At 31.1% G+C, this 22,392-nt stretch overlaps 1 protein-coding gene across 1 annotated transcript; it reads left to right on the forward strand.

Moving 5' to 3' along the window:
• The first annotated feature begins 431 nt into the window (after nt 1–431).
• On the forward strand, nt 432–11,889 carry LOC143072321 (caspase-7-like). Its single transcript, XM_076247201.1, has 6 exons — nt 432–588; nt 6,392–6,416; nt 7,371–7,888; nt 8,759–8,997; nt 10,032–10,257; nt 11,458–11,889. Exons 1-6 carry the CDS (start codon nt 504–506, stop codon nt 11,694–11,696), a joined length of 1,332 nt encoding a protein of 443 aa, XP_076103316.1. The 5' UTR covers nt 432–503; the 3' UTR covers nt 11,697–11,889.
• The last annotated feature ends 10,503 nt before the right edge of the window (nt 11,890–22,392 follow it).

Here is a 22,392-nt window from a genome sequence, read left to right on the forward strand (position 1 = left end):
ATAGAGATAAGGTGTATATAATGCCGGATAATAATTGGCTGCAAAATTAATTCCTTGATTTATTGATTGTTTCGTCATCTCTAATGTCTGTTGTTAGATTGTTTTCATCATTTTTTTTTTGTTTGTTTGTGTGTTTGTAATTAATCGAAGTGTTACTTCTTGTTTTTTTTTTTATGCAAGTTGGTATTTAGTCATATTTTTTTGTGATCTTTAAGAAAACATTCTAGCGAGAACTTTAGCCTGGGGTCCTGGCTAATCTTGTACGACGCGCAGCTAGATTAGGCCGGATCCCAGGCTAGCGAGAACTTGGGTAGACTGGTTCCCGATCGCAATATTCAGTATGTTACACATATACCTCGTGAGAGAGTATGGCTAATAGCTAATACCTGGAACGTAGTCCCGGGAACCAGGATAGAACTTGGGCTGCTGTCTTGTCCTTTCCGCTTTCACTTTCGCTTTGGATTTTCCGAACTTTCCATATTTTCTTCGAAACATCTGAAGCAATGGATGACAGAAAAGCCGACAATGTTGACAGAAAGGATGAATTTCCTGATCTCGATTGCAAATATGAAACATATAGCTCTATGGGTATAAAAAAGAATCGTTAAGTTTCAAACTGTTTGGATTGTTCTTGTTCCTGGGACTATTATACTCACAGGCACTCGTTTATATCCATTGGAAGACCAACTATCAACGTATATTTACGTAAATATACGTTGATAGTTGGTCCTCCAATTGATAGAAACAAGTGCTTGTGATTATACTATTGAAAGGGACTGAAACCGTTACACCAAATTCAGTGTAAATAAATTATACTGTTCCTATAAAATTGCCTACTCCTTTTTATGTGTGCAATATTTTATTATAATCAGGATTGATTTTTCTTAGTAATGGTCTTCAGGTGAGAGGGGGTAGGAGGGGTCCTTATCCCAAAATCTTGGGCTTAAAAACACCAGATCCCGAAATCCCAGGCTTAAAAACACGAAATCCCGAGGTCCTGAAATTCGAAAAAAGAATTCCCGGATCCAAAAATGATCAATCCCGAAATCCCAAGCTTAAAAACACCTGATCCCGGAGTCCTGATAAATGTCCTATCCCCCTCTCAGGTGGCATTAGCATATGACTTCGTAAAAATATAGTATTACATGTAGGTTCCACAATTAGAACTACAAAAATAGGCCCGACAGTGCACCACCATTTTGAAATTTTGGTGGAAATACGAAGTTCACAAAAGTTCAAAACAATGTGGCTATATTTTCATGAGACCCAGAATGCTTTCATTATATAATTTAATTAGGAACTGAAATTGTGAACATTATTTTTATTGCACACTAGTTAATTGTTTTTATCAGGATTATTTATGATCTGTAACTGTTAACCTTTGACACGTTGTTTTCTTAGCAGTCAAGTAAAGTGTCGACCACTTTAATTTTCAACTATTTCTGGTTTATTTTCAACACTTATACATTGACAATTTATTAATATTTTTTGGTAAACAATTAATAACTATTTAAGAAATAATTCATGGAAGCCATAGATTGTTGGAAATTTACACATGGCCTGGGCCGTGATATTCAAATTTTATCCTGAGTGTAAGCGAGGGATAAAATTGAATATCACGGCCCAGTGGTATGTGTAAATTTCCAACAATCTATGGCTTCCATGAATTATTTCGATTTTAATAGGACAAATACGGTCATTAAAAAACTGAAGCAAGGGTGGGTATGCTGTGTGTGTGTCTGTTCTTTTTTACTCCCTATTAGATAAAGCTCAAATGTCTTTATAAATATGTAGCTTGCGTAGGTTATTTCGAGAATTAACTGCTAGAAAAAAAACCTATTTAATTCTTTAAATTCTCAAACCCAACATTTGCCATTTTTAATTTACATGTTTTTCTTGTAAGCTTCCATCAAATCAAAAGTTGACATTTTGTAACTAAGGAGCCGCCATGTTGACTTGCTGAAATGAGTAAATATGCGAATAATGCAATAGAATAGAAAATAAAACAAAACCTACCTAAAAAAATCAGTTTTAATACAATATCATACAAATTCCGATGGTTCACGTAACAGAAAACTTTCAACTTTAGCGGTTTCATTTGTATGACGTCATGTTTTGAAATGACTTAAATGCGCCAAAAAGATCAATAGACTTTCACAGAATTTTATTAATTTTTTATTTTGTTGATTTCTCCGAGCTCTTGTGCATTACTTCTTTTTATTATGCATACGAATAAGAATAAAAGTTATTTTGTCTTTTTTATTTGCACTTTTTATAACAATAAAATCGGCAAAGGGTCTGCAAATAGGTTCCAATACATGTAGATTTACGTGGGAAGTATATTGTAACAGCCATTATTATGTATATCTCTGAGTCTGCGCTAAGTATATTTTATCGCAAATTTTATCACAGTGTTGTTTACAAAGATAAAGAAGCACGTCATATTAGAATTTTGCATATAAACTAATTAATTTAATAATTATTCTTTATTTCAAATCCACCAATTTTAACAGTTTATATTGGCTGACTTGTTTACATGTACCAAATGCTAATTTACTACATGACAAGATAATCTGACAACCAAAACAAAAAAACAATAATCCCACTATCAGGGCATTGAAATCTCAACAGATCGAACAGTTTCCAGTTCCATTACAATGTAGTATAATTAATAGTCACAACAACTGAACAAGGAAAATTTACAGGCAAATATTATTTTTTTTGTAGAGAGCATAAAGACCCCTTCTTAATTTGTTAGACATATAGTAAGTCTCTTAAACCCATAACTAACCTATTTCAATGCCGGTGTTTTTTATATTGTTTTTTTATAGCATTTAGGCCAAAAAGAGGGTCTATATAGCTATACTCTAAATAACTTGGGTCAAAATTTAGAAATTGTATTTGATTTATCAAGGATTTGTATAGTAATACAAATCCTTGGATTTATCATAAAGTTTATGTTGTTTCTTAGTCCAAATATTTATGTATGAGGTCTTCTTCTTCTTCTTCTGGTATCAAGTTATCCATCATATTTTTGATAATTTTATGGACTAGTCATATTGATGATATTGTAAAGATCTATGAAAATTTTATTTGTTCATCTTTGTTCATGATCTTTTATTCAAAATTAAAATTTGGATTTGAAAAAAATATATACTATTTGTATTTCTCACATTTCCATGTATGGAAAAAAAATAGAAAAAGATAAGTATGTACAAATTTGGAAACAAAATGTCTTTTAGAAAATTGCATACAAGGTCTGCCAATCTTTTGGTTCTATTTAGAATTTAGATTTGGCATGCATGTTCATGATGACTACCTTTCTCTGTTTAGAATTTTTTGAAAATAAGAATAAGATTAAAGATACAGACTATTTAAATATATCAACATAATCATATGGATTAAAATGAAAATCAGTCACAGAAAATACCATTAAACAAGTTAAAAACTCAAACAACGTTGCAGTAGGCATGGTAGACAAGAATTGGGATTACATTCCAGCTGCAAGGACAGCATTAAAATTGAGAATGGAAATGGGGAATGTGTCAAAGAGACAACATCCCGACCATAGAACAGACAACAGCAGAAGGTCACCAACAGGTCTTCAATGCAGCGAGAAATTCCCACACCTGGAGGCGTCCTTCAGCTGGCCCCTAAACAAATATATATACATGTACATGTACTAGTTCAGTGATAATGAACGCCATACTAAACTCCAAATTGTACACAAGAAACTAAAACTAAAAATAATACAAGACTAAAAAAGGCCACATTTTAACTCTATATATATAAAAATTGTGTAATAGCTTTGTATTTTAGATGGTAGAATACTTCGGTACTTCTGACATACCTTGTTGCAGGTACCTTAAGTTAGGAAGGCTAAGGTTTATTTTACCTTTACTGAGTATGAACTAACTAACCTCTCTTAGCCATGCATGCATGACTAACCCTCCTAAATTCCAATAATTCTTTGTTTCAAGTTAAAATATAGTTGAAAATTGAACTATATTTTATGTTTGAAATGACTAAATTGTGCATTGTCTGACTGGTAGGTTTCATCTGACCATTACCTTTTGTCTGTGGTTCATAGGACAATATTTTAAGTGATAGGGTCACCATATTTAGTATATGGAATGATTGTAAGATGTGTACATTTATCTGTCTGGCAGCAGGTGTGTTTCCAGACTATTTGAAAGAGGGGGTGTAGAATATAATCTCTTGGCTAGCTAGCGAGTCGAAAATTTTTTGGACCTTTTTTTTGGCTAAAAAACATAAAATAATTGTGAAATGTACTAATGGAACCGTTCCTAAATTGGTGCATGTGCATTTTATAGTTTAAGTGTCAAGGTTTGATATTTTTAATGCCGAATTCTCTCCATTAATTATATTTGGTATTTTAAAATGATTGAATGGATCTTAACAGCAGTAGACTAATAACGAGAAATTCCAAATTCTAGGGTATAAGGCTTTACTTTACATTTCAATAGTCGCAGGCCAGGATTTTATTACCAGGGGGCATAATTCCGGTTGCTCTGTTATGGGGTCCATAGTGAGGGTCAGTTGAAGCTTCTGGATTTCAACAATTTAGCATCAAATTATGAAGTATTATACCGGACTCCATGATACAAATAGGTGAAAATAATCCGCCTTAGGATCATTTAAATTATTTATTATCATTTACATGTGAATATTAAATCTTTGGAAGAAGTTGTAAATTCAGTTAAAAGGTTATATGAAATGGGCATGAACAATAAAAATAAATCGTTTATGATAACTTTTCCTGAACTTTTGATATATATATATATATACCTGTTTTGTTAAACTATACCTTTTCACTGTTTTGGTCTTTTGGAAAATGTTGTTTGTGATGTATTTAGACAACTTTACAAAGAAATTCATTTTGCATGCACACAAATGAAAAATGGGGGTTTTACCCAACACAATTATAGGTTTGAACGTTGTTTTCAAGTTAGTAGATATAAAAAGATGTGATATGAGTGCCAATGAGACAACTCTCCATCCAAGTCACAATTTATAAAAGTAAACAATTATAGGTCAAAGTACATTGTATTTGTTATACTCCGTTCTGGATAATCAAACCTGACCTCTTCCAATGCAAGATGAAAAAAACATTACCCTATTTCATACAATTTGGCTAAAAATGCAACCCTGTTTGTCGGAACATATCCTTTATCATATATAAAGCGAGTATCCCCCGGATAGATGTAGAATGGCCATTGGGGAAGTGTCATACAAAACAACCATTTCATGTATAGATTTACCTACCGTTTCTGGTTGTTTAAAAAAAGGTGTCAAAGTCACCCATTGGATGAGGGAATCAGTATAAAAAGAAATCAGAGTACGTGTTTAATTATAATGAATATGTTAATATTAGCAGAGTTACGATAGTTTTCTTTTTTCTTTTTTTTTTTGAAAGGGGGGGGGATACGCCCATTACGCCCTTACCTGGTCCCGCCCCTGGGCAGTGTGTAGGACCTTGACCTCATATTCATGGATCTTGATGATATCATTTGTATGTGGTACTTGTAGTAAAACCTTCATATTACAGACTTTCAACATATATTTTAATCATGATAAGTGAAGCAGGTGAGACATTTCAGCATATGGACTCTTATTTGACAAAGGTGAAGATTTTTATTCTCCTTGCAGTTCACCTGTGTAAAGAATGGGTTCGATGTTAAAAAGGAAAAGGGAAGAATTTTTGTATTTTCACTCGCATAATGTTAAATTCAAGTTGTTGTTTTATATTATGTACAATTCTTTAACATTTTAGGCAAAATATGGTCTACATCACATTCTTTTATTGTAGATATCCAGTGGCAGATCCAGAAATTTCACAAGGGGTTGGGTGTCCACTGACTACCTAAGAGGCACCCACTCCAGTCATGTTTCCGAGATTCCCTATATAATAAACCAAATTTTTCCTACAAAAATGGGGGGGGAGGGGGGGGGGGGGGGCTGCCTCTGGTACTAATATAGATAAGTTAGCAATACACAGTTAGGAGTGTTGTTTAACATTTTGGCCCTGTGGAATTTTCAAATATGAAAGTTATTGTGCAATAGCATTCATTTTTAGACAACTGAGTACTTATTTAGCCTTCAAAGTTGGTTTAAAAGAACATCAAGAGTATTTTTTAACATTTTTTATGTCCTATTATTTTTCTGTTTGACTGTTCGAATTGTATTTTCATAGTAGTAAGACAAGCCTTAGGTCCATTTTACTGATCTGTCAATTGTCAGTCTGTTGATAATCCAATACTTTTATTAATGAGTCAGTCATCCATACAATGATACTTTTAAGGACGTATATCTTTGCTGAAAAAAAATCATTAGTTGTTTTCAATTGTAAATATCCATGTTTATTTTTCAGATGGATTGGGGAAAAACATAAAAAAGTAAGTAGGTATCATATCATTAAATGGTTTGACACAAACTCATAAATCCATAATAAACTGACGCCATGGCTAAAAATGAAAAAGACAAATAGACAAACAATAGTACACAAAACACAACATAAAAAACTAAAAACTAAGCAACACGAACCCAGCCAAAAACTGGGGGTGATCTCAGGTGTAGGGTTAGCAGATACTGCTTCTTATGTGGCACCTGTGTTGTTGATCATGGTAGTACACACCTGGTAACTAGTCTTATTTGGTAGGTCAGATTGTGAAAAGGAGTCTGGATTGTAGTCACAACATTAGGAACATATCCACTATCATCTGTGAAATAGATAATTCATTGCCTATAGGACAAACTCCATAGATAATAAAAAAAAAAGAAGAAGTGGTATGATTGCCAATGAGACAACTCTCCACAAGAGACAAAAATGACACTGAAATTAACAACAATAGGTCAACATACAGCCTTCAACATGAGCAAAGCCCATGCTGCATAGTCAGATATAGAAGGCCCCAAAATGACAATGTAAAACAATTCGAATAAGAAAACTAACAGCCTTATTTATATAAAAAAAATGAACGAGAAACAAATATGTAACACATAAACAAATGTCAACCACTGAATTACAGGCTCCTGACTTGGGACAGGCACATTCATAGATAACACTTTTTTGTATTTGCACCAGAAAAACTGAGAAACTGATAATAATCTGGCAATTCATTTTTTTTAAATTTATTTTGCAACAAATGAATATATTAAAATGTAATATTTTATGTTTGAATGTTGATCTGAGAGAATCATACCCCTTCTTTTATCAATTTCTGGTCAATAAGTCTCGCAAAATGTCAGTAGAGTTTGAAAAATTAAAGTCAGAAGATAAAATCTTGGTTCTATTAGATATGTTTATACATGCTTATATGAATCTACCATATGATATTTTTTTTTTACAGATTTTTTGGCATCAGTAAAAGTGATAGTTCTCAAACTTACACAGCAACTGTGATTCCTGCTGGGTGTGCTAAAGACTACCCACACCAATCAACCATCACAGAGGTCACATCTCCAAAAGATTCAAGGAGAGAGGCTGACAATGAAAAAGAAGGAACAGAGGATTCATCCACAACAGTTGTTTACAAAGACACAGGAAAAGCCATGAAGGCTAGCAATTCTCAAACTTCTGAATCCTTACAAGCTACAGGTGGAAGAGGAGTTAATTCACAAGAGCAAAGTCCAAACCTATCTGTAAACACACAATATATTATCTCCCCTGATGAAAAAAATAAGAGACCAGGTTTAGCCCTCATCATCACAGGACAGAAATTTGCAATAGGGAATGGGGATTTCAGAAATGGTGCTGAAAAAGATCTTAGGAATATGTTTGAAACCTTTTACAATTTAAATTTTGAGGTTAGATGGGAACCATTTGCAAATAAAACTACAGAAGATTTAAAAAATGAATTAATTAAATGTAAGTATATTTTTACGTAGTTTAAGGCTGGAAATAGAGCAAAACCAATGTGAAGCTAATACTAAAAATAATTTAGGGGAGCAAAGTCAGAACAGAACAGATATCTATTTGTCTAAAGGAGAAGAGCCATAAACCACAATAAAGACCCTTGTTTGGCAAGTCATATCGTGTCAACAGTTTATTTATTATGTGAACATTTCATGGTGTTCCATGGTTGGCTGGATCCGCTCCTGCAGACAATTAAGACTGAAAATTTAAAAGAAGTCAAATTCACAAAAAAAAAACCAGCACAATTGTTTTTAGTCAAAATTAATTAATTTTCTTTCTATTGATTTGAGACCCAAATAATACCAATGCAAATATAAGGTAAAAGGCACAGTCAGCCTTTTCCCGCCATAATTAATAAATCAAATATTTCAAAAAGGAGCTCCATGACCTATCATTATTTTTAGCTTATTTTTATCCTTAACTAATACTCTTCCAGCTTAAAGCATCAATTTTGATTTATTAATTTATTATATTTTACCTTAGATCACCTAAATACATTGTTTAAGGTTTTTTTAACATCAGAAAAAGCATTACGAGTTGATAGCTAAATTTAATTGTTTAATACCCACACTTGGAGAAAGGGGTACACTAGTTTACCTCTGTCTGTCCATTCATCTTGCAAATTAGGGCTTCCTGAAATATGGTATCATCTGTGAGGCATTTTTCTTTTATTTCTCATCAATTAAATGTTTACAAAATACTTTGAGCAGGTTAACATCAGCGTGAAACTGGCTACAGTACATCTTGTTTTATTCTTAAACAATCTTGGATTAAATTCAAATAACTAGTGTCATGTATATAGTACTTTAAGTTTGTTTTCAGGTGCTGAAGACCCAACGTTAAAAGAAAAAAAGTGTTTAGTAATTGTTGTCACATCACATGGAGGAGAAGTAAAGCTGGGAAGACCCTACAGACCAGAGAACATTCCCCATGATATCAATGTATATGGGCATGCCATCAATACATACGATGCAATGATTCCGACAAATGATATATTAGAAATATTTGATGTTGACAGCTGTCCATACATGGAAGGAAAACCTAAACTTTTATTCATACAGGTGACAATGTCAATACTTTGTTTGTTTTAAATCATAAAGACAATTTTTATCCCCCCCACCATAGAGAGAGGAGGGGTATTAAATTTAAACCTTGTCCATCTGTATGTACATCTCAAAATTGGTTTCCTTCTCTAACTTAAGTTTGTCTCAACCAAATGTTAGGAAACTTACACACGATGCTAATTACTACAAAACACAGATCTGGTGTGAATTTTGGTGGTGTCACTTTTACTGTTCTAGAGTTATGCCCCCTTTCAAATGGAAAAAATGCTTAAAATTTTGTTTCTGTTCTCTAACTTAAGTTTGCCTCAAACAAATGTTATGAATCTTATAATCAATGCTTTTTACAATGTACCACACACATAACTAAAACCAAGGACAAATTTGGGTATCATCATTTTTACAGTTCTTGAGTTATGTCCCTTTATATGCAATCCAGGGGAATCACATGTTTCCAATGGACACATTCCCCATGTATTTTTTGTATATGACTCAACTTACCAAGACACTAATTTCATGTTACATGTTAAATACTGATTGTTTTGCATATGCAAGATCTGTTGTTTATTCCTGTCTGTTTCTTTTATGTCTTTTCCTGTCATGTTTATTCACAATAAATTTACTTTTGTATTATTTTTTTTCTCCAGACAAGATATATCACAAAGTCTAAAATAGGACAGGATATTATATTTTGTTGCCTCAGAAACAAACCTTAGAATTATTCAATCATGTGTCCGCGTGTGTGATTTCTTGCTGTGTTGAACACCTATTGGGCCTTGAGCTGCTTTATTCTCTTTATCAGGGCTGTTGTCTCTTTGATACATTCCCCAAGTGTTGCTTATACACTAAAGCATAATGCATATATGTATATCTTATATTAGGAACACTGGTTGTTAAACAGAAACCAAGATCTTTTAATGGGAACTGAACTGTTATATACTTTTCGTCATTTAATAAGAAATTAATAGTAATGTGAATACTACTTATTTGTAATTGGACTTCTACATAAATATTTTGTATGACTTATTTTCCAGGCCTGTAGATCCAGAAATAACATGAAGGCAGTAGACAAAGGACTTGATATTCATGTAGCACAAAAACAAGACATTACACAAATGAGAGACTTCTTCAATAGATCCACAATGGATCCACGTCACCAGGAAGATGATACCAACATTATATATAATACAGTCACAATGAAAGATATGCTACTGACACCTTGTTATCAAGACTTTATGGTTGCTTTTGCTAGCACTGAAGGTATTGTTGCACTTATAGAGAATCAGCTTTTAATACAAATTCACCTCTGTTTTTCGAAACAAAAGCTTTTTTTTTATATTACTAGGAGCTGCATCAATAATGAATTGCTTTCAGCTGTTACTTATGTCAAAATATATGTAACAGCACAGCCGTTATGAAATAAGATGTGTAAATAATCATAGTTTATTATGGATAAATCCTACAAACATATTATATCACAATGGTATTTCGTAACATAAATTTTCTTCTGTTGTAAAAATTTCACATTAGATATTGATATAGATATTCTTCCATTTTTAAAGTTCAATTCATATAAATTTTAGGCAATGTCTAACATGTATTCAATAGAAATGAAATAAAAATAAAGATTATAAGTATATTTCATTTCTGTTCTTAAATTTAATACAATATTAACTTATAGCATTAATTTGATTTTCTCACTAAAATACCTTTCATAACTTAATTTATCAATAAGTTTAATAAATGATCAAGTCCTTTAAACTTTAAACAATTACTAAAATGAAATTTTCAATAATGAATTCCCATTTAAAATAACTAATAAAATGTTTCTAAGTATTTCCCCTTATCAATAATGATTTAATAAGGTGTACTGACCGACCGTTCAAGGGCTGTATAGCCAGTCAAGGTCGTTACAAACTTCCATGGTCGACTAAAACATGTTAACATTTGTAAATAACAAATATTTTACTACTAACTGCTAAGTTAATAAAGCATACATAATTAAAATAGCAGTAAATTTAATCTGTATTAACAATTGTAGGAAGACATCATGGATGAATATAATTTTTACACATACAATGAGTATAACTCTTTGCAATAATCTCAAATTTATTTCTGACACCTGTAAATAACATTTTCAAAATAGGTACCATTCTCTAGTAATAAAGATATTATTTCTGATTTTTTCACTTTTGTTTGCTCTCTCTTATTTCATTACATCATTTGGTCAAAGTAACTTTTATTTTTTATGACAAAAAACTTGTCAGTGACAAAAAATGACTGTCAACCTCACTTTAAAATGCCAATATAAAAAAAGAAGATTTGGTTTGATTGCCAATGAGACAACTCTCTACATGAGACCAAATGACACAGAAATTAACAACTATAGGTCACCGAACAACCTTCAACAATAATCTTACTTTTTATTTAAAGATATGCAAAACTTCATTTCTTTTTCAGAGCATATAGCTTGGTCAGAAGATTCAGGTGGTGTATTGTTGACCGCTATGTACAATGTGTTCAAGAAGAAGATCGACAATAAACAAGACATTGACCTACTTCCAACCATGACTGAAGTCTGCAGCAAAATGATGGACTATGAGTCAAATTTCACTGATCAACGGTATGACAGATCTAAAGCTGTTATGTGTCTTCTTCATATGTTAGGAGAAGAAATTATTTTTAAACCAAAATACTAACTTCTTTGTATTTTCTGTAGCAGCTTTCTGATTCAGTCAGATTGCATAATGAAATCCCTTTATATGTGCTATATTTTTGAGAAAATGATAAGCTTTTGCCTTATTGGTGCTATTAGATTGTATTGCATAATTTTTGCATTGATAAAGTATGTTTCCATAGGTGTAATTGTAACATTGATGATATAAAAAGTCTTCATTGAAAATTTGTTTAAAAGTCACTGGAGAAGTTTTATTGATTAAAAAAAAATAATTCAGCAGCTGCTATTTTCAAAGCAAATACATGTAATTCACACTTTTGAAAATATATGAATCACAATTTTACGTATGTTGCATTTTTTCTCTTTTCTGCTTGAAATAATTGTACATGTATCTATATAAAAAAAAGAATATGTGGTATGATTGCAAATGAGACAACTATCCACCAAGGTTCTAATGAAGTGGATGTAAGCCGTTATAGGCTACCATACAGCCTCCAATAATGAGAAAACCCTAATACCATATAGTCCGCTTAAAAAGACCTTGACATGAGATTTAATTGAGAAAACTTATGGTCTAATTTATGACAAAACAATTTATGAAAAACAAATATGACAGACATGAACCAACAGCAACAACTGAACTACAGTCTCCTGGCTTGGGACAGGCACATAGTTTATAAATTTACAGTGGTTTATATTATGATAATTTTCAGTGTGTCCATCTTTCTTGCATGACCACCTCAATGTTAAAGAAAATAGACATATACATTTTACTTAATTTGTAGAATCAACATGTAAATGATGTTAAAGGGTAACGTGCCAACAAGTTATGTTTTTCAATATAAACTTTGTTCTTGTTTTACACAGTGACAAATTCAAAGTCTATGACTGTATCTGATTAATAGTAATATATTCATGAATGTTTATTTTTGTAAAATTGTACACTGTGTAATATATTTTTTTATTGTTTCTAAAATTTCAACCTCTGATGGTTTTTCATGAATTATTTATAGATTCTGTGACAGTACTTTATGATATCTATGCATTTGTTAAATTTTCACAGCTGTCAACTTTTGAAAATCCCTTTTGGGTTTTAGTGCGCCACAACATTTTTGAGAATTACAATTTTTCGTTATATATATTTGCATGTGCTGTTTTTTACTCAAAAAATATTGTCTTCCATTGTAATAAAATTGAGAAAGGAAATGGGGAATGTGTCAAAGCGACAACAACCCGACCATAGAGCAGACAACAGCCGAAGTCCACCAATGGGTCTTTTTTTGGTATGGTATACTGATGATGAAATTAAAATCCTGTTTTTACTTTTTATTTGCATGTTTCTTTTACTTATATATACTGTGTATAAAAGTTATATATGTAGCTAAAATATCAGCAAAATATTTTCTTGTATATAAATAAGTGACTGTTGACCATTTCCATTTAGAAATATGGAAAAAGAAGGACATTTATGGCTTTATCTAATTTTTGTAAAAAAATGATTTTTTGTTTAAATGATCTGATAATTTAAGAATAAGAACACTAAAGTACACTTCATTGACTTATTTTAAACTTGATTAACACTTGAAAAAAACTGCTGATGCATATATCAAGTGTAAATTAAAACATAAGATCAACTAATTAGTTTTACATAAAAGTAGTATAATCAGTTCTGTAAATACTTATGGCAGAATAATTTGCCAAATTCAAAGGTATATTGTAAATTCGAAAATTATTGCATGCATTTATAATTGCTTTTTCGACATAACAGACCAAAATGTGAGAATAATTATTATGACTAAAAGAAAAGCTGAATAAAATGATTTGAAAATGCTAGTTTTTATACGCCCGTCAAAATTTTGACGGGACGTATTATGGTATACAAATGTCCGGTGTCCGTCCGTCTGTCCGTCCAGTCAGCGTAAACATGTCGCACCATAACTTGAGAACGACTTATCTAAATTTCTTGAAACTTAATATAGTTGTTTTTTATGATGGTCAAATGATCTGTATACTTTTTGGTGAAAATAAGATTTAAACTTTTTGAGTTACGGCACTTTGTAACTAAAACAGGGGTGTGTTTTTTTTTCACATGTCGCACCGTATCTCAAAAACGATTCTTGATTATTGCTTAAAACTTTACACACTTCTTAGTTATATTAATCTTAATATCTGTATACTTTTTGGTGATGATTCAAAATTTCATTTTTGAGTTATTGAGTATTTTGTAAAATAGGGGGAGGGGGTTTTTACATGTCGTGCCGTATCTCAAAAACGATTTATGATTATTGCTTAAAACTTTACACACTTCTTTTTTATATTAATCTAAAGATCTGTATACTTTTTGGTGATGACTCAAAATTTCATTTTTGAGTTATTGAGTATTTTGTAAAAAAGAGGAGGGTTTTTTTTACATGTCGCGCCGTATCTCAAAAACAGTTTATGATTATTGCTTGAAACTGTACACACTTCTTTGTCATATTAATCTAAAGATCTGTATACTTTTTGGTTTGATTCAAAATTTTATTTTAGTGATATTTGTAAAAAAAAAAACAGGGTGGGGGGGGTTTCACATGTCCCGCCGTGTCTCAAAAGCAATAAATGGTAGTTGCTTAAAACTTTCTCAAAAACTATTTATGATTATTGCATAAAACTTCCACACAAGACGTCGGGCGTATCATGCGCTCATGGCGCAGCTGTTTATTGTTATTGCGATACTTATCAAGTCTCATTCAATATTCACAATAATAAACACCTTAAAATAATTTATGAATTTACAGTATACAGTAGACATAAAGGATGCTACCATTTGATTTTTATGGGGGGCTAGGATGAAATTTGAAAAAAATAGGCAGGACAGGAGTTTTGAGTAAAATAAAAAGGCAGGATGAGACACTTGCAAAAAAAAAAGTCAGGACGACAATTTAGGTAAAAAAAAGTCAGGATAACTAAAAAAAAAAAGGCAGGACCGAACAGAGTGAAAAATAAAAAGGCAGGACAGAGATTACAGTTAAAAAAATGCAGGACAAAATTTTTCATCATAAAAATCAAATGGTAGCTCCCTAAAGGAAGTCATTTGTTTAAAACATTGACTTGTTTTAATAAAAATAACACAAATACAAAGTAGTCAATGTTAAAATTGGACCTATAGCTCTCCTATTTAAAAATAACTACTAAGGTTTACACACTTTAAAATATACAATGTATTTAATATACAAGTTTTACGAAATTATATGCACAATTTTTTACTATTATAAATCTTAGTACTGTAATACAATAAAGTACACTGTGATAAAAGACAACATTGCAATATAGGATAGTACAAAACAAACTCTGTCTAAACATATTGCTATGTCTTTATAGGTGACTGTATATTTTTCAACAGGAAATACTTGATTTTTTCTCTGTTTCTTAAATATTACATACATGTGCTTAAAAATTCCTTTTAATTCATAGTTGCTTTTATAAAATAAATATGCATTAATAATATTCAATAATGTGATAACAGCACTTGCTACGAAAACCATAATGATAAATATTATCAAAAATGATATAGGATTTGATGTGGCAGGGATCTTGTCAGAGGCTAGGGTCAAGAAGATAACAAAAGATAAGAGAATTGTTATTCCATATCCAAGTCTTTCACCACATTCATGTGGAAGTAAAAACACTAGCGGATTTAGAAGTGAAAGAAGAGCCACAGGTAAAAATACCAATATGTTATAGTAAAGTGGTTCCCGCTTTATTTTAAAAACAAATTCATGAGAAGTATTACCATAAATTTTACTCTGCCTCGAAATAACACTTATCGTATTCCAGTCTGAGTGCTTGTTTTCGTAATAGTCATTGTATGGAATTGATGCTGCTTGAAGATGAGTTTTCCACGTAATATCCCATGCCATAAATAGAATTGAGCATTCTTGTTCATCATATGGAAACTTTCTAATGTTAGCTGCACACTTAGAATTAATTATGTCTGCAGGTGTCCAATATATAAATCCATCATGACGAATCAATATTTTGAATAAACTATTGGCCCCGAATGGTTGAAGTTGCTGTGCATCTGTCATTAGTGTTATATGTGGAAACCATATAACAGATTTAGATACCAACATTTCTGATATGCCATTGTAGTCCTCTGGGTTCCATTTCAAAGAATTATCAAACCATGAAACCTCCAAGCCCCCTGATAAAGATAAGATTCCATCCACTTCATCAAAGTGGTTTAATCCAAGATTGAAAAAAGATAAAGTAATCATCATGGTACCGTTTGAAACTGGTTTAAGATCTGGATTATATTGACTGTTGAATAGGTCATCGTATAGTTTCTCGTAATTATCTATGTCTTGGCAATCTGTTACATTTAAAATCCTAAATATTAAGCACACAAGAAGGACATCAACAAACATTTTGAAGACTAAACGTTGGGATGCATTCTGGAAACTCTTATATGATAATATCAAGTTTATTTGTGCCTACGTCATTGGTTCAATTAATATAAATAAATTGAATCAATTTGTTTTATTCTGCAGCTGTCAATGAAAATATAAAAGAATGTAAATATTTATCAATCAGTAGAAATTTTTATAGAAAATAGAGTAAGGTCTCTTTTGTTTACAGCTCTTAGAAGAAAATTAAGGGTAATTATTTATAATTGTATTTTGTTTACCAAGTTTTAACTAATGATCATATGACAATATAGTCTTTTAAAGTGCATTAAATTTTACAAATATATGGAAAATAAATTTAAAATGAGAGATTATGAATGAAATATTGAATGTTAAAAATTATGGTAAAATGTTTTTTGTGGTCTGTTTTTGTGTTTTAAAATGAGATGTTTATTGACCATTGGGAAATTTTTAATTGAGTTGTAATTGACCATTATGATCATATTGCAATTAATTGTCTTTATTACAGTATAATGAATGGACTATTTTGTGTTATATCTGGTAATCAGTACATATCTTGACCAATTTATCACGGTCTTTGATCTGCTTTTATTTTGAAAAATGAGAAGTTAGTGAGTGGTTTTATGAAGTTAATAGAATGCAATATTTAGATATTAAGGGCATACAATACAGTTTAAATCCCACAGTGATTTTTTTTTTATAAAAAGTTTGTGTATAAGCTATTGTTCACCTAGCCAATTTAAATATACAATGTATTATAAAAAAAATATATCTTACTGTGCTACTTTGAGAAATATTAATAGGGTTGAAATTTAGACATTTACTCAAAATTTTGATTTCTAAGAAATTTCAATCTTTTGGACAGGCATACCTAACATTTTTGTTTCAAAAATATAAACACAATCAGATTTTGATATGACTGAAAACAAATTTTGCGTTCACATAATGCTATGATGTCGTTGGCAGTATCTGCCTTGGCAGCGTAGTCGTCATCTGATGACACATTTGGTTACTGGAACAATTACTAAGTTTAAGTTAATGGATCTCTATGAAATTTTATCAGAAGATTCAATACATCAAAAGGAAGGTTTGGGTTGTAGAACCAACAGTTTAGAAATTAGGGGCCAGAAAGGGGGAAAATGTGTTTAAGTGTATGGAATATGGATCTCTCTAAAATTGTACTACATGGTTCTATACCACACAGAGAAGGCTGTAATATAGTTTGGAAGGAGGGATTCAAAAAGGTTTGAGGGGGACCAATTTTTTTTCTTCAAAATTTTAGAAAAGATTCAAAAAGAAATCTTTAATTGCATAGTTATTAGAGTAATTGGTCAGCAGTTTTGCAAAGTAACTTTTTATTTGTCAATTTAATGTAGAATGTAATATTGTATGCAATTTTAAGTCGTGAGATTTTGCTTGCAGTTGTCACTGGTATCTATTTTTTTTAAAGAGAACCAGCTACTGCTTTGGGGAATTATAGGTCAAGGCAAAACAGTATTTAAGATTTGGCCTGGGGAATGAGACAAAAAAGGATGGAATCATGAACTTGATAAAACTGATCCTTTATTCATATATGTAAATAAAGAGGTGAACAATGCAATTATAAAAAAAACAAACTTATCATATATGTACATGTATGTAATAGAAAGAATCAAAATTCTTAAAACTTTCTTTTGACTGGTTAAACCAAAACAGAAAAGAAAAAATGAAATTTGGGATAGAATCTATTGTTCTTAAATGTAATATCTCAATCACAATTTTTAGCTCACCCGGCCCAAAGGGCCAAGTGAGCTTTTCTCATCACTTGGAGATCTTCATCCATTGTCCGTCATCGTTAACTTTTACAAAAATCTTCTCCTCTGAAACTATTGGGCCAAATTTAACCAAACTTGGCCACAATCATTATTGGGGTATCTAGTTTAAAAAATGTGTCAAGTGACCCGGCAAACCAATCAAGATGGCCACCATGAATAAAAATAGAACATAGGGGTAAAATGTAGATTTTGGCTTATAACTCTGAGCAAATCTGACAGGGTAAAATTGTTTATCAAGTGAAGATCTATCTGCTCTGAAATTTTCAGATGAATTGGACAACTGGTTGTTGGGTTGCTGCCCCTGAATTGGTAATTTTAAAGCAATTTTGTTGTCTTTGGTTATTATCTTGAATACTATTATAGATAGAGATAAACTGTTTACAGCAATAATGTTCAACAAAGTAAGATCTACAAATAAGTCAACATGACTAAAATGGTCAGTTGACCCCTTAAGGAGTTATTGCCAATAATAGTCAATTTTTAACAATTTTCATTGATTTGGTAAATTTTTGCAAATTTTTTACAAAATAATTTCTTCTGTTACTAATGAGCAAAGTTCATAATAGATGGAGATAATGTAAGTAGCAAGAACGATCAGTAAAGTAAGAACTTCAAACACATCACCATCACCAAAACACAATTTTGTCATGAATCCATCTGTGTCCTTTGTTTAATATGCACATAGACCAAGGTAAGCGACACAGGCTCTTAAGAGCCTCTAGTTTTTAAAGGTTATTGTTAAAGAAAAATGTGCCACTTAATTGTTATGCAACATATTGCTATACAAATTAACATCTATAGCTCATAATCTAGAGTTGCTCACATCCTCATCCTCTGTTCTTGGGTGGATTTAAAGTTGTTTCAATTGTCGATCTAACCATATCTTATTATCATGAATACTGCATGTTTTTACTAGCATTTATTGGTTATACAGTGTTACAAATTTAAAACATACTTGTTATATTTAGTTGTGATTAGATAATTGGGCATATTACTTTTAAGTGTTTGTAAAACTTTAATTTATTTCTCCCTTTTGTAAACATTTTTTTACATAGTTTTTGTGTTGCAAACATATTTTTTTTCATTTCTGTTTAAACATGTCTGAGATAACTGTAAAAATTTTGTACAGTGGCAGATTCAGGAGGGCGTAGAATTCGTATCTCCCTCCCCCAGTTTTGGTAGGAAAAATTCTTTTCTTCCATTTTATGGAAATATGCCTTTTGAAAAATCCTGGATCCACCCTAACATGTGTTTTGGTTTACCTCAGAACCTAATGAAATTAAGGCAGTACCAATGCTAGATTGATATTTCGAAGAGAAAAAAACAAGGAGAATTTTAAAATGAATTTCATCAGTTTAAAAGATTGAGAGTCATGTTAGGGAGATTCACTAACAATGGTGTAACAAGAGTAATGATAGTAAGTAAAGGTAGATGAAATTTTCCAGAACTGTTTTAGTATGTACTGTGATTACCTATAGCAGGACAAAATCATGGTCCATGTATATTGTGAATCAATTTTTTTCTGATAAAGGATGTTTATAGCTCTTTTTAAAAAAAAGTTTTAATTCTATTTGAGTTAATACTTTTATTAAATTTTTAGGTATTTTTATGCCCCAGACTTATCTTTTAACATTCTTGAGTTATGTCCCATGGACACATTCCCCATTTATTTCAAACAGAAATGCATTATAGAATTTTCCCCAAACTAGCGTTTTTATTGCCCAGATTCAGCTCTTATTAATGTTCTTGAGTTATGTCCCTATTTATTTCAAACAACTGAAATCCAATTATAGAATTTTTCCCCAAACTACTGTATTTCTTTCGATTTAACTAAATTCTACCTCAAGATCTTATATCAGAACTTTATTCATATTTTGATGTGTTGCTCATTATTATTTTTGTTTAAGAAATGTTTGTAGAAAATTGTTGCTATGAATCATAACTAATAAGCTTCCTTCATGCTTTATTTACAAACAATCATTTATATCAAATGTTAAATATTTAATTATCAGCATTATGTACAATGTATTATTTTTTGTTGTGTATAGTAGTTTTCAGATAATCTTATTACATAATAAACTTTTTAAAAAATCTGTTTGTATCTTAATAGTACCAAAGAGTTTTACATGTCATTCCAAACCTTCATCTTTCATTTATCAATGATTGTGCTGTGGTTGAAAAAAATAATTTCAAATGAAATTCAACAAAAACAAAAGCATATTTCATTTTTAGGTAAAGATTGCATGAATTGCAATCAAAACCTTATGGGACAGACTTGTTATCTAAATGTTCCAAGGCTTATCATTACCTTTTTTGATTCACATAATATAGTGCATTGATTATAACATTCTGTACATCCTATCCATAAACATGGATGTAATATATGCTCAGATATTCAAGACACAAAATGATGTTACACTTGTCAAGAAAATTGCACAACTTTTGGAAGGTGTAGGAATCTAATATCTGTTCTAAAAATAGAATAATGTCATTGTTAACATCATCTTTAAAAAAAATTGAGTTATCTTCCTTTGTCTAGAATTGATTTTAAATCAACTACCAATGCAATAATTAATTTTACAAAATCTAATCAGATTCCTAAGTTCAAAGACTCATTACTAAAGTCAACTGATAAAAATTATATATTGTGGATATGCACATTTACATATTATGAGTTGTGATTACAAACTGTTGCAGTAGTATATTTAGGTCAAAGTTTTAGTTCAAAGGGGCATAACTCCTTCACATCTACATAGTATTATAAATATCTACAAAGTTTCATGAAATTCTGTTGTGTGGTTTCAGAGGAGTTTCTATGACAAACTGATGCGGTAGTATATATTTCCGCAAAATTCTAAGTTAAAGGGGCATGGTTAAAATTCTGTTGTGTGGTGTCAGAGAAGTTGCATGACAAACTGATGTGGTAGTATATTTTGGCAAAATTCTAAGTTAAAGGGGCATAACTCCTAGTAAAAAATTGAAACTTTTTTCTTTCGATATGAGCACATCTACATAGAATGTCCTTATATCTACAAAGTTTTATGAAATTCTGTTGTGCGGTTTCAGAAGAGTTGCGATGACAAGAACAGGACTGACAGTCAAATACATTATACCCTCCGCAACTTTGTTGATTGATGTATAAATAAAGGTCATCAGATGGAACTTTTACAGACATAGATAACAAAAGAACACAATGGGATGATGTTAAAAAAAGTGAACCAGAAGGAGATTTATTTGAACAATTGTCTGCTAATGTGATGCATATGGTTGGATAGCAAAATATTGATTGTTTTCTGTAGGAAAAACAAAATGCCAGTTGAATGTCAACCAATAAGGCTGCATCCATCAGAAGCTAAAGATGATCTACTGAAATCAGGTATGTGTATAAGTTTTGTTTTATGCCCCACTTTAAAACAGTAGGGTTTTTCTCATTGTTGAAGGTCATATAGTTGCCTATAATTGCTTACAACAATCTACTTCATTTAACTCAGGTGGATAGTTGTGTCATTGGCAATCATACCACATCTCTAATTTTACAAGTGACATCCTGTACAAAATATTATATGCAATTGAACAGAGAACAAATTTATTATACCCGAATGAAAATATGTATACATGTACCTGATTTCAGGAGATCACAGCAATTCTACATCATTATTCTAAGCTGACAAACTGGCATTTTGTTCTTCCTTCAGAAAACAGTATCATTTATTTTGCAATCAAATAAAAAACAATTGAGTATTGAATGGCAATACATAGTCCTCTACCAGTTAAAAGTTCATTGTTTTGGAACAAAATTCTAACATCATCTATAAATTTTCATGGTGTAAACTATAAAACAAATATCAAGTCAATATCTTCAATCATGACAAAAAAAGATCCAAGTACCATAACTCTGCACTAAATCAGACCAACACTTGAACTATAACTTGTCATAATAAACTATACACAAATTATCAAATCAATATCTTCAAGAACAGCAAAAAAAAAAATGCAGGAAACTGATTATTTGAGGGAATTTTTTAAGTAAAAGGACTATAACTCTGCACAAAATCATCAGACTGGAACAAAATTTAAACTTTATCTTCAACTATAAAAGTGTGGAAAACTGATTTGCCAAACTGACTCATGGACAGACAGACAGACAGACAGAGTGCAAATTTAAAGTCCCCTTCAACTACATGGATATAGGACAAATAAAACACTTTCAAAAATGGTGAGTGAAAAAATTTGATTTGACATCATGCCTGGAAGCAAAACAATGTTTTTGTGGTGTTTTTTTTTTTTTAATTTATTCTGATCACCAATTTGATAGGGAAAAAAATGACAAAAATAAAGCAGATGACAAACACAATTATTCTGAATGCAGATCTCCCACATACCTTATAGTGATAAATTTTGAAAGAAATAATTTGATTGATAGTATAAAAAACTAAATGTTGGCGTTTTGCAAGAAAAAATAATTCTGGATTAAAAAAGAAAACATACCCCCTTTGAA

Source organism: Mytilus galloprovincialis, chromosome 4 (genome assembly GCF_965363235.1).
Source record: "Mytilus galloprovincialis chromosome 4, xbMytGall1.hap1.1, whole genome shotgun sequence".
In the NCBI taxonomy this organism is placed as follows: domain Eukaryota; kingdom Metazoa; phylum Mollusca; class Bivalvia; order Mytilida; family Mytilidae; genus Mytilus; species Mytilus galloprovincialis.

Coding starts and splice junctions, on each gene's coding strand:
- LOC143072321 (XM_076247201.1), top strand. CDS start 504: ATGGATGACAGAAAAGCCGACAATGTTGACAGAAAGGATGAATTTCCT. Junction 589..6,391: donor TGAAACATATAGCTCTATGG/GTATAAAAAAGA, acceptor TTTATTTTTCAG/ATGGATTGGGGAAAAACATA. Junction 7,889..8,758: donor AAAAAATGAATTAATTAAAT/GTAAGTATATTT, acceptor GTTTGTTTTCAG/GTGCTGAAGACCCAACGTTA.